Here is a 16576-nt window from a genome sequence, read left to right as displayed (position 1 = left end):
TACATGATGCTGATTGGTCAGCGTCATACACTCTGTACAACGCCCACTTGGGCATTAAGAAACGAATTGGCATAAAGCTAAAATCGCTCCTAATGTGGTAAAAATAGATCGTTTTTCTAAATAAAAAGCATTACTGTCACCTACATTACAGCGCCCATCTCCTTATATAGGAGATAGGGCACTTATAATGTGGTGACAGAGTCTCTTTAATATTTATTTTAAAGGCTGTGTTCATAAACGGCTGATAAGCTATTTAAAAGTATGCAGAGCATCGGTCAGCTAAAAACAGGACTAAATTGTGGTGCAGAATTCCAGGCAGAATCTCCTCTGCAGTAAATACTGGCAAAAAAAAAATCTACTTACACCCCCCCCCCCCCCCCCCACCGGGCGGTGTCCTAACAAAGCGTCCCTCTGTTCTCTGTGCATCCTGGCCTCCTGGGATGACGCTACAGCAGCAGTCACATGAAACATCATCCCTGTAGGCCGGGCTGAACAGAGGGATGCATCGCTATGATTACAGCCGGGGGTGTAAGTATTTACTTTTTTATTTAGTGTTAAAACAAAAAAAGTGGGTTTTTTTTGCAGCGGAATCGTCGGTTTTCCGCTGCAAAAACGGCAACATTTGCTATTTTGTTGCAGGTTTTACCTCCCCATTGAATGCAATGGCGAAAACCTGCAACAGGAGAGCAGTGATTCCGCAGCATAAACTGACGTGCCAGGGATTTTAAAAAAAAACGCACCACATGTTAATGTTAAACGTTTTTTCTGGATTTTTTTTCGCACCATGTGGATGAGATTTCCTCAAATCTCATACTCTGCTGCTACTGTAATGTGCTGCAAATTTTCTGCAATCAAATCCATTGCAGAAAATCCCTGTGTGAACACACCCTAATCTTTATTTCTAAATTGCCTTCACAAGTTTGTTTTCTTTTTAAAAACTTTTGGTCATATAATATAATGCTGGTAAAACATGCCCATATAATTATTCTTTATTTATTTTTGTCAGATTTTTGGACCAGTAATGCAAATTTTAAAATTTAAAACAATTGAGGATGTTATTGAGAGGGCAAACAGCTCGATGTACGGTCTGGCTGCAGCTGTGTTCACAAAAGATATTGATAAAGCGAATTACGTGTCCCAAGCCCTTCGAGCTGGAACAGTTTGGTACGTTTGCCTCGCAAAGACAAATATTAAAAAAAATGGTTTTGTTTATGTCCCATTTAGGTGTAAGTTCTTATTGGTATGGACTTTTTTTTGTTTTATTTCACTTGTGTATTACTCCCCCAATTGTAAAACACTGCAGAATATGATGCCACAAAAATAAAGGTTATTATTTTGTCCTCATATACTGGGTAACAAATCTGCCCCATGGCCTGTTTTGCAGTGTAAAAACTGCACAACCGGGCATGTGACCGATTTTTGTTCCTCAGTATGAGGACCGAATAATAACCTTGATTACTACATTGCAAAAGACAAAGTTAGGCTGTGTTAACATCACCCGTGCGTTCTGACTAAGGACCAGTTCACATCACCGTTGCCCTTCCGTTGGAGGTTTCCATCGGGTTAACCCCTCAACCGAAAGGCAAACGGAAACCTAAGCTTCAGTTTCCCTCACCATTGATATTCATGGTGAATGAAACCTAGCTAATGGTCTGTCTGTCACCTTTGTGACAGGGTTCCGTTGTTCTTGACAGAACCAATAGCGCAGTCGACTGCACTATTGATTCCGTCAAAACGACGGAACTCTGTCACAACGGTGACAGACGGAAACCTCCGCTTCTGTTTCCCTCACCATTGAACTGAATGGTGACGGAAACTTAGCTAATGGTTTCAGTCTGTTACCGTTGTGACAGGGTTCCGTAGTTTTGACGGAATCAATAGTGCAGTCGACTGCGCTATTGGTTCTGTCAAGAACGGAACCCTGTCACAAAGGTGACAGACAGACCATTAGCTAGGTTTCCTTCACCATGAATATCAATGGTGAGGGAAACTGAAGCTTAGGTTTCCGTTTGCCTTTCGGTTGAGGGGTTAACTCGATGGAAACCTCCAACGGAAGGGCAACGGTGATGTGAACTGGTCCTTAGTCAGAACCTCCTATGGTCTTATTCACATGAACAGGTATTACGTCCATGATACGCGCATGAAAATCACGCGTGTCACACGGACCTGTTAGTGAATGGGGTCGTTCAGACAGTCCGTGATTTTCACGCTGTGTAAAACTCACGACATGTCCTATACTTGGCCGTTTTTCGCACATCACGCATGGCACACGGAAGCACTTCCGTGTGGCGTGCGTGATTCGCGCTACAGTTGTAAAATGAATGAGAACCTAAAAGCACCTCCTGCTTTTATGTTTGTAAACCTAAAAACAGTGTCATAAGCATGGCATATGTCTGAAAATCACGCAGCACATACTGATGACACACGCAACGCTGCGTTTTTGCGCGCGCAAAAGTACACGTTCGTATGAATAAGGCTTAAGGGTGGTAACGCACAGAGAGGCAGACGCATGTAGTGGAAATCATGCCCACATGTGGTGGCTAATGGCCACATGATTTTTGCCATTAAAACTCTGGAATTGCTGCCAAAATAGAATAGCCATTTAGCATTACATGTGGGCGTGGATTCGGCAGCGTGCGGCTGCCTCTCCGTGTGTTCTCAGCCTAACAAAGTGAAATAATGGGCTAATCTGCTGTGACTGTTAGGGTATGTGCACACACACTAATTACGTCCGTAATTGACGGACGTATTTCGGCCGCAAGTAGTGGACCGAACTCAGTGCAGGGAGCCGGGCTCCTAGCATTATACTTATGTACGATGCTAGGAGTCCCTGCCTCTCCGTGGAACTACTGTCCCGTACTGTACGGGACAGTTGTCCTGCAGTTGTCCTATCATCGTACATAAGTATGATGCTAGGAGCCCGGCTCCCTGCACTGTGTTCGGTCCGGTACTTGTGGCCGAAATACGTCCGTCAATTACGGCCGTAATTAGTGTGTGTGCACATACCCTTAGGGTATGTTCACACGGCTTATTTACGGACGTAATTCGGGCGTTTTACGCCTCGATAGCGTCGGCAAACATCTGCCCATTGAAAGCAATGGGTTTTACGTTGGTCTGTTCCCACGAGGCGTAAATTTACGCGTCGCTGTCAAAAGACGGCGCGTAAATAGACGCCCGCGTCGAAGTGCCTGTCACTTCTTCAGCCGTAAATGGAGCCGTTTTCCATTGACTCCATGGAAAAACAGCTCCGTTTACGTCCGTAATTGACACAGCGAAAAGCACCTCAACATGCCATGACGGCTGAAATTACGGAGCGGTTTTCTCCTGTAACAGCCGTAACAGACGCTGCCATGTGAACATACCCTAATACAAAGCAAACAAACCTAAAGCTATAGATACACTTTAGCTTTCACGACATACACGCTAAGCGTAGGGGCCAAACCTAGTGTGCACAGTGCCTTAAAGAGACTCTGTCACCACATTATGTGCCCTATCTCCTACATAAGGAGATGGGCGCTATAATGTAGGTGACAGTAATGCTTTTTATTTAGAAAAACGATCTATTTTAAACCACTTTATGAGCTATTTTTAGCTTTATGCTAATGAATTTCTTAATGCCCGAGTGGGCGTGTTTTACTTTAGACCAAGTGGGCGTTGTACAGAGGAGTGGATGACGCTGACCAATCAGCGTCATTCGCTTCTCTCCATTCATTTACACTGCACTAGCGATATAGTTATATCACTATGTGCAGCTTCATACACAAACACTAACATTACTGCAGTGTCCTGATAATGAATATACATTACCTCCAGCCAGGACGTGATGTGTATTCAGAATCCTGACAAAATGCATTACTGTCACCTACATTACAGCGCCCATCTCCTTATGTAGGAGATAGGTCACTTATGTGGTGACAGAGCCTCTTTAAAGGGGTTTTACACTGGGCAATGATCAGGGCAACGATCGTTCATAGAGCGCTCGTTATCAATAATTGCCCTGTGTAAACAAGGCAGCGATCAGCAGATGAACGAGCAAACGCTGGTTCATCTGCTGATCGCATCATTTTAAAAAGGTAAAATAGTATCGCTGTCGACAGCGCATCTCCCTGTGTAAACAGGGAGATGCGCTACCGACATGATGATGATGTATGAGGACGAGCAATCTGAGTAACAACCGCCCGTTCCCATACATAGCTACTTGTGACAGAAGCAAACGAGCGCCGATCAACTAGTTGATCGGCGCTCGCTGCATCGGCTGAAATTGGCCGGTGTAATAGTGTGTTCAGTGTACACTTGGTGCTTCTGTATCTTTGTGTTTTTGTTTGGTAACAATACCTTCCTACTATTGGTGTCTGATTTCTAATCCAGCTAGGAAATCTGTTTGGGTGTTTTTGTGTGGGTAGCTAAGGGTTTGTTCACTCTGTATTAAGTTGAGGCTGAAAAACAGAGTAGAACGGGCTGTGCAGCTTCCAATACAAATATTAAATTCTAGAATGTTATGTAACTGTTACTGGATTCTGTCCAATGTCCCAAAGCTTTTCTCAGCCCAACACAAAGCTTGGGTATATGTTTTTCAAGTGATTCTGTTTTTGTTTAAGAGTTATTTTTTCTTTAAAAGGACATGAGACTAATTATTTTTGGTTGGATTATTATTAAAATAATCGGCACTGAAACTGTAATCTGTTAAACCTTTATTATTCCTATACAATCATGTGTACTTGAGTGTTTTACTGAAATTTCACTATGGGGCACATTGAACATTAGCAGTTAATGTCACGGTCAACAATCAAGTTTGTTCAAATTCACTTCTGTCCTAACAGATCTTGTTTCTGGGGTAGTTGATAAATGTTATTCTGGTAGCTTTAATTACAGTGAAAAGCTGTTTTTTCAGACCAATCAAATCTGTCTAGAAAATAGAAATCAAACCTCTTTAACGCACATATATATATAGTTGAGCTGAATTCTGAAAGCCAAAATTGTCTAATTTGCCCTGTTCCTGCTCCTGACAATTTCAGCAAACCGCTGATTTTTTTTTTTCCGGTGGAGGTCACGGCAGACCAGGCATTTCTCCTGCAGCAGCTGCTGCAAGAGAGATGTAGTATTACATCAAAGCCATTCAGTTTAGAGCGGTTCTCCGTTCTGGCTAATAGAGAGGGGTCCTGAGCAAGGTACACCTTTTCTACGATGTTCATATGCCCATATAGGGCACATGGACAGGGGTAGTCTTTTATAAAACAATCCATTTTATGTTTCACGATCTTACTACAGCTTATTCTTAGTTTTATGATGATGCTAAACCAGACTAAAGTAAGGTTAATGGAAGTGTAATAAGTCTGGTGTTTTGGCTAACCTAGGGCTTTATTTGGTGGGTAGCCACTCCGTTCTGGGCAGCAGTTGGGTCACATGATTTCTACTCTGACTACCCAAATACTACAGCGTCTGCTGTCTGAATCGGTGGTCCGTCAGTGCGATTCTGAGACTCCCATCGAGGCTCTGATAGACTTGCATTGAGAGACTGACTTTCCATCCCTACAGAAGACACTGTAGGATTCGGGGAGCCAGAATGGAGATCAAGTGACTGAACAGCGGCCAGGAATGGAAAGACTCCTGGAAAAGTACAGCACCAGGTAAGATCATACACAGACTACCTTGCACAATCACGTTTTCAAATTGGGGGGAAAACAGCCAGAGTGCTTCTTTTAAGAATTAAAAGTAAAGAGCACTCCTAGTTAGATGTAGCTGGTGATTTACAGCTTTACTTTATGCAAATTTTATAGATGTTTGCCGTTTTCCTGCTGTCCATATGATGGCTTTAAAAAAAAAATTGTTTTCTACTTGTATTAAACTGTTTTGTGGGCTGTATTCTTTACTTTAGGGTGAACTGCTATGATGTCTTTGGAGCTCAAGCACCATTTGGAGGTTATAAAGCTTCTGGCACAGGACGAGAGCTTGGGGAGTATGGCTTGGAGGCTTACACCGAGGTGAAAAATGTGAGTCCAGCCAATGGTTGTGTGAGATTTGTAATTACTTTGAGCACCAATGACCTTTTTTCTAAGATGGTTTTGATACTCAAAAGTTCATTCAAAGTTTTATTTTAAATGTACCATGCAGGATTTCATGCAACTTCCAACTTTATCTTTTTTACAGGTGACCATTAAAATTCCTCAGAAGAATTCATAAGGCTCATGATTTGCATCATGTAGTGTGAAGTTGACTAAGCTGTTTTTCAAGACAGTGAAGCATTTCTATCATAAAAATTGCAGTCTTTTCTGTCTTTAGAACATTTTGCTCACATAATTGTAACAAGCTTCCATAGCTTGACTGTTCTGTCTGTAACGTATGTGTGAAAATATCCAGGACTTGGAATACTACATGTTCTTCCAGTGCTGGTGTTACGCCCCATTTATTCCGCATATAATTGTATACTAAAGTAGCAAACTCAGCAATTATTTTTCTAAAGCTTTGTAGAAGTTTACACAAAACTTGCAATTCTCTTCATTCTGAGCACTTGTTATAATAAAAGTTCATTTGATGTTAACAGTGTGTGTATTGTATTTTTTTTTTAAAAAAAAGGTCATTCTTCCGTAGTATTCAGGACACGGGCGTAACTAGGAAACACTGCGCCCCATAGCAAACTTTTGACTGTGCCTCCCTCCCCTGGGTCCCACACACAGCCCACCCTTGTAGATCGTTTTCCCCCTGTAAATACTGCCATAGCTCCCCTTCTGTAGACAGTGCTATACAGCGCCCCCCTGTAGACCGTGCTATACTTTCAAGTATCACAAAGAGGGACAATCAATGTGGGGCGCATCAGCAATTTTTTTTTCTTTTAAGCCACTCCTCTAATCCCACCCAATCCCTGTCCGTACACACCCTGTTCAGCCCACCCAGTATCGTGCTCCCATAGTGCCCACATACAGTATAATGCCCACACAGATGCCCACATGCTGTATAATGCCCCATAGCTGCCCCCACAGTATAATGCCTCCTCATAGCTGTCCCCACAGTATAATGCCCCCATAGCTGCCCCACGGTATGCCATCTATAGCTGTCCCCACACAGTATAATGCTCCCCATGGCTGCCACAGCAGTATGCCATCCATAGCTGTTCCAACAGTATAATTCCCCCCAAACAGTATAATGCCCCTCATATAGTAAAATGCTCCCATAGCTGCCACTATATCAGCCCCCCTTCCCTACCCACTATAGGGCCTAATAGACAAATAAGAACATAATTACTTACCTATCCCCGTTCTCACGACGGGTGGCGGCTTTCTCCTCTAGTCTGTGCTGTGAGTGACTTGGCACAGACAGGTGCATGACATCACAACATCGCGCCTTCCTTCGCCGAGCCACTCACGGCAGAGAGTGCTGGAGCAAGGAGCAGTCAGCTGCTTGCACCAGCACTCAGGAAGCGGGACCAGTGCGGTCAGCACTGTGTGGCTGCATGGGCCCCCCAGGCTTAGGGGCACAGTCGCAATTGCGACCGTTGCGGCCCCTAGAGCTACACCATGCTCTGTCATAGTTTTCAATAGCATCTGCAGCTGAAGGACGCAGACGCTATTGAATGTGGTGTCACTACCGCTGTAGCAACCATGGCGGCTGCTAGCGGAGCCTCCGGGCATGGGGGGGGCCTGTGCCGCCAGTCATCCACGGGCCCCGTATCAGCCGCAGTTACGCCACTGCTTCAGGAATATGCTGGAAGTCTGACCAGACCACCGCATGTTCCACCTGACCACTGCCCTCATCCGTTACCGGGCATAGGCAAAGTCTTCCACAGTGTTGCCATGTCACATGGTCCAACATTGCGACCCATTGATATGCATAACTGGGCAAAACATAGGGTTATTTTTACTTTTTGAGATAAAGCTGCTCTATATTCTCTATACAGAACAGCTGTATGGTTTGCTAAAACCTGTTCCCGTCAAGTCTGCGGGTTCTGCGTGTGTCTAGATGCGATGGATAACAGGTGGATCCTGCGTGTCAGAGACACTAATAAAAATGAATTTATAAAGTTGCACCAATCACACTGATCTTTTTTTATAAAAAAAAAAAAAATCCCTTTCAAAGGTGTACATAGCCTTTAACCCTTTAACATGAAGCCACAGGGATGATTGTAATCCCCTGTGGAACCCTCCTAAAAGTCCGGGTTCCATCATTGCCTTGGGACATCCTCGCCAGTTTCAAGTGAACTAATGTGTTCACTGATACTTTTATAACTGGGACTAAAAGTCTTTATGTAGAAGAATCTGCACGGACAAAAAAGAGAATAGACTACCTAGTCAGACCTGCACGTAATAATCTCAAACGCTGTGTACAATCGCACCAAATCTTGGATATTTGTCTCTCTTCATATGTGAACAATTCCTGCACCTGAAATCGCCTTGGTTAAAGCATACGATACCACAAGTGTGCACAACCTTTTATTATCCCATATAGAATAATCCTAAAGATTCTTACATCTACGGGAAGATGGCAGCTACCACCCTAGTCACATTAAAAAAGCAGTTTTGTAAAGTCCGTTTTTGCATCTCTGGCGAATCATTACCCTTGACTTGAATTTTGAAAATCAAATTCTTGAAATGAAAAATCACTTCCGGTCACAGGGCCTTGTCTCCCTGAGATGAAATAGACCAGGAAATAAAACATTTGTTCTATCCTCTCAGTATAAAGAAAAATTTGGCATATGGTAGAATCTGACAAAGCGCAAACCATAGGAATCTTTCGGAGTATTTGAGGTCATACTTGGTAATACTTTGTTAAATAAAGGATGCGATACCGCAGGGCAACTTCAAGTGCTGGAATCCGTTCTTATTTTTGTCCTCTCTTATAAGAGGATCTGTTAAGGCTGTGTTTACATCAGTCGCTTTCCGCTGAGGGGTTCCGTCGGAGGTTTCTGTCCGGTTAACCCCTCAGTGGAAAGGCAAACCTAAACTTCAGTTTCCCTCACCATTGAACTTAATGGTGACACAAACCTAGCTAATGGTTTCCATCTGTCACCATTGTGACAGAGTTCCGTTGTTTTGACGGAATAAATAGCAGTCGACTGCTATTGGTTTCGTCAAGAACAACGGAACGCTGTCACAACGGTGACCTTTAGCAATGTTTCCGTTACCATTGATTTCAATGGTGAGGGAAACGGAAGCTTGGGTTCCGTCAGAGGTTTCTGTCAGGTTAACCCCCTCAACGGAAACCTCTCAATGGAAGGGCAACGGTGATGTGAACAGGCCCTAACACATTTGTTTATTTGAAACAGGCGAAGCATGCCCCAAGGTAATACAAGATTTCTCACTTTTGCCCCATGAATGGAAAAACTTGGGATAACTAATCTTTGATTTACACAGGGCGGTAATGGTGCAGCAGAGAGCAGCGCAATTATTGCACCCCAAAATTGAACAAAACAATTATCCACTGTCAAATAGTTAATTAACTTAGATGTATTAGATAACTCGGTGATCTTGTGAGTTAAGGGCCTTTTACACCGGCCAGCAATCAGCCGGTGCAGCAAACACCGATCAACAAGACATTGTTGATCGGCGCTCGTTTGCTCCTGGCACATGGAGCTATGGATGGGGACAAGCTGTCGTTACTCAGATCGCTCGTCTCCATACGTTATAATTTCGGCAGCGCGTCTCCCTGTTTGCACAGGGAGATGTGCTGCCGACAACAATAATGTTTTACTTTTTTAAAACTATACGATCAGTAAATGATCGAGCGTTTGCTCGTTCATCTGCTGATCGCTGCCCTTTTTACACGGCAACTAGCGTTATATGAATGCTCGTCTGCACAATAATAGCCCAGTATAAAACCCCCCTAATAATTGTAATAAGTGTCAACAGATTGTAGTAGGCAATTGAGCAGTGTCCTTCCACAGAAGATCTAGGAGATTAGAAATGTTATACAGAATAAAAAATATTATATTTCATAATGTACTGACTGGATTATGTTCGCTGCATATGTTGATATTCAGTCTTCAAGTACATCGCAGTTTCTTTACAAAGACTGTCATATACGAGGTTTCAACGCACCGCACACTGCCGAGAGTCACACTAGTCTGAATATGCCCTAAAAACATTTTTTTTTTTTAAATGTTATGACATGGTTGTCACTACAGTAGGTACTCCGGTGCAGAACCATGGTGAGAAATAATTGATCATGGCATTGTGTGCAAAACTGCAACATGATTACATATAACTGTTCAGTCAGGTAGAAATAGACGTGTGTGTGTGTGTGTGTGTGTGTGTGTGTGTTCGCACGGGGTCACCCAGACTATTTTGTGTTTTCCATGATAACTCACACTTATATTTATAAAATGACTAGAAAATATAGTCAAGACATTGACAAGGTTAGAAATAATGATTTTTATTTTGAAATAATAATTTTCTCCTTCAAACTTTGCTTTCGTCAAAGAATGCTCCATTTGCAGCAATTACAGCATTGCAGACCTTTGGCATTCTAGCTGTTAATTTGTTGAGGTAATCGGGAGAAATTTCACCCCATGCTTCCAGAAGGCCCTCCCACAAGTTGGATTGCCTTGATGGGCACTTCTTGCGTACCATACGGTCAAGCTGCTCCCACAACAGCTCTATGGGGTTGAGATCTGGTGACTGCGCTGGCTACTCCATTACAGATAGGATACCAGCTGCCTGCTTCTTCCCTAAATAGTTCTTGCATAATTTGGAGGTGTGCTTTGGGTCATTGTCCTGTTGTAGGATGAAATTGGCTCCAATCAAGCGCTGTCCACAGGGTATGGCGTTGCAAAATGTAGTGATAGCCTTCCTTATTCAAAACCCCTTTTACGTTGTACAAAGCTCACCAAAGCAACCCCAGACCATCACATTACCTCCACCATGCTTGACAGATGGCGTCAGGCACTCTTCCAGCATCTTTTCAGTCGTTCTGCGTCTCACAAATGTTCTTCTGTGTGATCCAAACACCTCAAACTTCGATTCGTCTGTCCATAACACTTTTTTCCAATCTTCCTCTGTCCAATGTCTGTGTGCTTTTGCCCATATTAATCTTTTCCTTTTATTAGCCAGTCTCAGATATGGCTTTTTCTTTGCCACTCTGCCCTGAAGGCCAGCATCCCGGAGTCGCCTCTTCACTGTAAACGTTGACACTGGCGTTTCGCGGGTACTATTTAATGAAGCGGCCAGTTGAGGACCTGTGAGGCGTCTATTTCTCAAACTAGAGAATCTAATGTACTTGTCTTGTTGCTCAGTTGTGCAGCGGGGCCTCCCACTTCTCTTTCTACTCTGGTTAGAGCCTGTTTGTGCTGTCCTCTGAAGGGAGTAGTACACACCGTTGTAGGAAATCTTCCGTTCTTGGCAATTTCTCGCATGGAATAGCCTTCATTTCTAAGATCAAGAATAGACTGTCGAGTTTCACATGAAAGCTCTCTTTTTCTAGCCATTTTGAGAGTTTAATCGAACCCACAAATGTAATGCTCCAGATTCTCAACTAGCTCAAAGGAAGGTCAGTTTTATAGCTCCTCTAAACAGCAAAACTGTTTACAGCGGTGCTAACATAATTGCACAAGGGTTTTCAAGTGTTTTCTAATCATTCATTAGCCTTCTAACACAGTTAGCAAACACAATGTATCATTAGAACACTGGAGTGATGGTTGCTGGAAATGGGCCTCTATACACCTATGTAGATATTGCATTAAAAACAAGACGTTTGCAGCTAGGATAGTCATTTAGCACATTAACACTGTATAGAGTGTATTTTTGATTTAATTTAATGTTATCTTCATTGCAAAAAACGGCTTTTCTTTCAAAAATAAGGAAAGTCCTAAGTGACCCTAAACTTTCGAACGGTGTGTGTGTATATATATATATATATATATATATATATATATAAATCCAAATTTCAGGCAGCACTCCAAGGTATAAGCAAAGTAGAAAAAGGTGCTTTATTGGTCCATATACACACACGATGTTTCAGCTCAACACAGGAGCCTTTTTCAAGTGAACAGATTCATGTCATGACCACACATTTCTAAGAGAACGAATATTACAAAAAAGTAGTGCCAATAAAATGCAACAACACATATAAGGTTGACAAAAGGTACATAGTGTTCATATATGTAACATTAAATGAGTGAGGAATGTGTTATAAAGATACTATCACAACAGAACTGTAATACATAACATAATACATTACAGAAAGTTATATAATCTAACAATCTTTTAATTGTATATAATTAGATAGGATCGTGCACATGTGTAGATATCACTACACTTGAGGGACTCCCTGAGAGTAAGGATCCGGCTCCAACGTAAACACAAACCATGTGCTGTAATCACCATTGTCGATCTGCTACCGTGTTTCCCCGATAGTAAGACACCACCGATTGTAAGACGTATCGGGGGTTTCAGGGGGGTCGGCTAATATAAGCCGTACCCCGAAAGTAAGACATATGTCTTACTTTCGGGGAAACACGGGGGGTATTGCCGCCTCCTGCCCACTTCCGCGCCGCCCCCCTCTCCATACGTCACCGCGCCGTCCCCAGCACTTGTCAATGCCGCCTCCTCCTTAAAACCCGAGCCATAGACTTTTTACGGCTCGGGTTTTAACTTGCTGCCCGCGCGATCGGGCAGCTGAATGTCGGGTCTCCGGCTGTCAGTGACTGCCGGGGACCCTGAGGAGAGGATAGGAGCAGCTTTAGCTGCTTCTGTCTTCTCCGATATGTTTTTACACAGCGTTCAATGAACGCTGTGTATAGGAATAGAGACAGCAGCAGCGGCGCTGTCTCTATTCCTCCCGGTGATCATGTGACAGGTCACATGATCGCCGGGTCCCGTTAGTGACAGACTGCTGCTGGGTCTAACAAGACCCAGCACAGCCCTATTAGTGACAATCGTCACTATGAGAGGGCTGATTTCCCCTGTAACTGGGGCTGCTGTGCAGCTCCAGTTACAGGGGAAAAGATGGTGTAAAAGAAAGAAAAAAATATATATAAAGTTCCCCAAAGGTCTTTTTTGACCTTTTGAGGGACAGACCATAGTAATAAAAAAATAATAAATAATAAAGTAAAGTGCAAAAAATTCGACAATTTTTTTTCCAATATAAGACATACCCCGAAAGTAAGACATAGTGGGGCTTTTGGGGATAAAAAGAAAGTAAGACACTGTCTTACTTTCGGGGAAACACGGTACTATGCAGACTCGCAGAAGCATTAGTATTCGTGCTGCACATGTCACGCATGCGCAGTCACGAAGAGAACGCCAATCAGCCATACACGAAGAGGGCAAATGCCAATCATAAAGATGCGAAAAAAATCCACAATAAGAAATGGAGTTTACGAGTGAAGGGAAAAAACCCTTGTCACTACTATTTAATACAGGAAGACAATATGTACTAGAATGCCAAATATGTATGTGTATATATAAAGAAACCTCAATCTACTACGTAGAGGATTAAATACAGAACCCTGAATCAAGGGTATTCTGAAAAGATAAATCAACTCGTGTGTGTGTGTATGTATGTATGTATATACACACACACAACGGAAAAATTGCACATATTGCATAGTTGTACGTGTAACTCAAAACACGTCAAATATTGGCCTGTCTCAATGCATTTGAAAATACTAATTATAGTTGTCAAGATTTTCAACAGAAATTACAAGAAGCATATTTCTTTAGTATAAATGAGCCAGTCCCAGTGTCGGTGAGTCGATCAATGCCGCGATGTAATATGAGAAACGTGATCTGTGAATAAAGAGAAATGTATTAAAAACATGTAATAAAATTTTTGAAAAAGACATGAAATGGTAATCAATCCTAATACCAAGGAAGACGTGGATTGAATATCTAATGTGAGGGGTATAGTTGTATGCAAAATTTATTTAATAACTGTACCCAGAGGAAACTCAACGTTTAAGCCCCCTGGTTTAAGTGTACCTAATCTGTAAATCCACTGCAACTCGTGGCGTTTCAACAATCTAACTCTATCGCCACCCCTGCGTAGTGGGGGTACATGATCTACTATCCAAAATTTCAAGTCTCTTTCACCATGTTTAAAATCAGAAAAATGTTTAGAGACCGGAAGGTCAAGTCTCTTTTTTTTCGTATAGTATAGCGGTGTTGGTTCAGTCTCGTTTTAGCATCAAGTGTCGTTTCTCCTACATACAGGAGATGGCAAGGGCATTGGAGTACATAAATAATAAATTCAGTATTGCATGTCAAAAAGTAATTGATGAAGAATAGTTTACCAGTATCAGGATGCACAAACTGACTGCCCTTGACCCAAAGCGTACAGTTCGTACAACTGAGACATGGGAAACAACCCTTCTTCGGGGAGGATAAAAAAAAAGTCTGTCGTTTAATTCTTGATGGACCAAAGTCCGATTTGACTAGCTTATCTCTCAAATTTGGTGGTCTACAGTAAGTAAACCGGGGCGGTTTTCTGAAAGGGTCTACATGTGGGAAACATCGACCCAACATGGGCCAATGTAACCGTATAACATCATATATCCGATTACTCACCTGTGTATGAGTGGTAATAAATGGGATACGTTTTTGATCCCTGTGTATCCTGTCCTGTAAAAGATCAGCTCTAGGGATAGAATCTACCCTACGTCTATGCTGTTCTAATATACGTTTGGGGTATCCTCTGGCTTTGAACTTATCCATCATCTGATCAAGGCCAACACAAAGTTTGTCAGGTCTATCTATGATTCTCTTGGTTCGCATAAGTTGACTAACCGGCAAAGAATTAATCATTTATCTAGGATGAGAGCTATCATATCTCAGTAAACTATTCCTATCCGTAGTTTTAACGAATAACTCGGTGTAGAATGTAGTTCCACTCAGTTCCACTAGCACATCCAAAAATTGCAATGTACTTTTGGAACTGACCAATGTAAACTTCACTGTCTGATCTATGGTATTCAAGAAATTATGGAAATCCGTAAACTCAGAGGAACTGCGAGTCCAGACGAGGAAGACCGTCTATGTACCTCCACCATCTCAGCACATGCCGAAAATGGTGGGACACATAGACGAGATCCTCCTCGAGTGAACGCATATATATGTTGGCATATGTAGGGGCAATGTTGGAGCCCATGGCAGTTCCCTGGCATTGGATAAAAAACTGGTCACGAAAAAGGAAATAATTGATGACGACTTGAAAAAATTTCTGATTGTCGAACATCCTATTACCCCCGTGATATATATATATTGGCTAAAATTCCCAACTTGACCCCAAAATTCAGACCCCTAATTTAATTTACACCCCCAATCAGACCTCTAAATTAATTTACACCCCAGACCCAGGAACCCCCATAAAAATTCAAAACCCCTATATATTTACTGCTCCCAGGTCCTTCTTCCTCGACTTCAGTCTGAGGGCGCATTCTTCTCAGATGCTTCTTCCTGGGCGCTTTTTATTCCCGGGCACCGGGACCCTGCTTCACAAGCCAAGGCACAAAAAAGAAACGGGGGCCCACCCGACATACCAGACCATTAGCACTTTCCACCACTGCCGCCCATAGTTAATTTGAAAAACAGAACGAGCCTCATTACATTGCTGGGCCCATTTCCTTCTTCTACCTAATGCTGGGCTGTTCTTCCAAAGGTGACAGCGCATACGACGTCATGATGCTACCCAGTATCAATACTATGAAGAAGAGCCCAGCGTTAGGAGAAGGGAACGGGCCCTGCAATATAATGGAGCCCATTCCTTTCTCAAAATTAACATTGGGCAGCGGCCCGGAACCCTGTTCCTCCATTTTTTTTTTTAGCCAGAACTGATGAAAGAACCATCAATACTGCCCTGATGGCGGCCGTGTTCGGGTCCCACTACTAAACTAAGTGCTAAGCACAGGGTCTGGGGTCTGAATTAATGTTGTGGTGTAAATTAATTTAGGGGTCTGGTTGGGGGTCTGAAATTAATTTAGGTGTCTGGTCTGGAGACTGAATAAATATGGGGATCTGAATTAGTTTAGGAATCTGGTTGGGTGTCTGAATTAATTGAAAGCGGATTTGTCACCAGTTTATTAATTCCCCATCTCCTAACTAATCTAATATACGCTATGATGCTAATAACTAAAGTGTGAGATTTTAATTTGCAAAGTTATGAGCATTTTTCAAAATATGTAAATGTGGCTCCAATGGCCAAATGGGAGGTGACTCTTTCTTTTCACTCTGGGCGGTGTTATGTTTTCTGTATGTCGCTGTCCAATGGTCATACAGCTTCTCCCCCTTCCCGTCCCAGCAACACAGCCTGATCATATAGTACACAACTTCCATTCCCAACTGTGTTTTCAACTGGTTATATTTTCGGTTGTTTCAAAGCTAGAACTGCAATCCTGGCGTCATATGAAATATTAGAATCTCATATGACACCAGAACCGCTGTTCTAGGTGGTCCACAGCCCGAGATATGGCTGTTTTAAGTGATCACCCTTCCCTCCAGTCTGAGGGTATGTGCACACGATAACTGCAATTACATCTGAAATTACGGAGCTGTTTTCAGGAGAAAACAGCTCCTGAATTTCAGACGTAATTGCATGTACTCGCGGTTTGCGGGGCGTCTTTTACGGACGTAATTTGGAGCTGTTCTTCATTGGA

The 16576-nt window shown here is 42.7% G+C and overlaps 1 protein-coding gene across 1 annotated transcript in view; it reads left to right on the top strand.

Moving 5' to 3' along the window:
- ALDH2 (aldehyde dehydrogenase 2 family member) overlaps positions 1-6538 on the top strand; it is a 49290-nt gene extending 42752 nt beyond the window's left edge. The window contains exons 11-13 of the mRNA XM_075834790.1: positions 1007-1164; positions 5876-5990; positions 6148-6538. Coding sequence (XP_075690905.1) covers positions 1007-1164; positions 5876-5990; positions 6148-6180 — 306 coding nt within the window. The 3' untranslated portion in view covers positions 6181-6538. The remainder of the gene's footprint in view (positions 1-1006; positions 1165-5875; positions 5991-6147) is intronic.
- The last annotated feature ends 10038 nt before the right edge of the window (positions 6539-16576 follow it).

Source organism: Rhinoderma darwinii, chromosome 1 (genome assembly GCF_050947455.1).
Source record: "Rhinoderma darwinii isolate aRhiDar2 chromosome 1, aRhiDar2.hap1, whole genome shotgun sequence".
NCBI classification, from domain to species: domain Eukaryota; kingdom Metazoa; phylum Chordata; class Amphibia; order Anura; family Rhinodermatidae; genus Rhinoderma; species Rhinoderma darwinii.
Note: the sequence above shows the minus strand (reverse complement) of the source record. Positions and strands in the feature narration are given on the sequence as shown.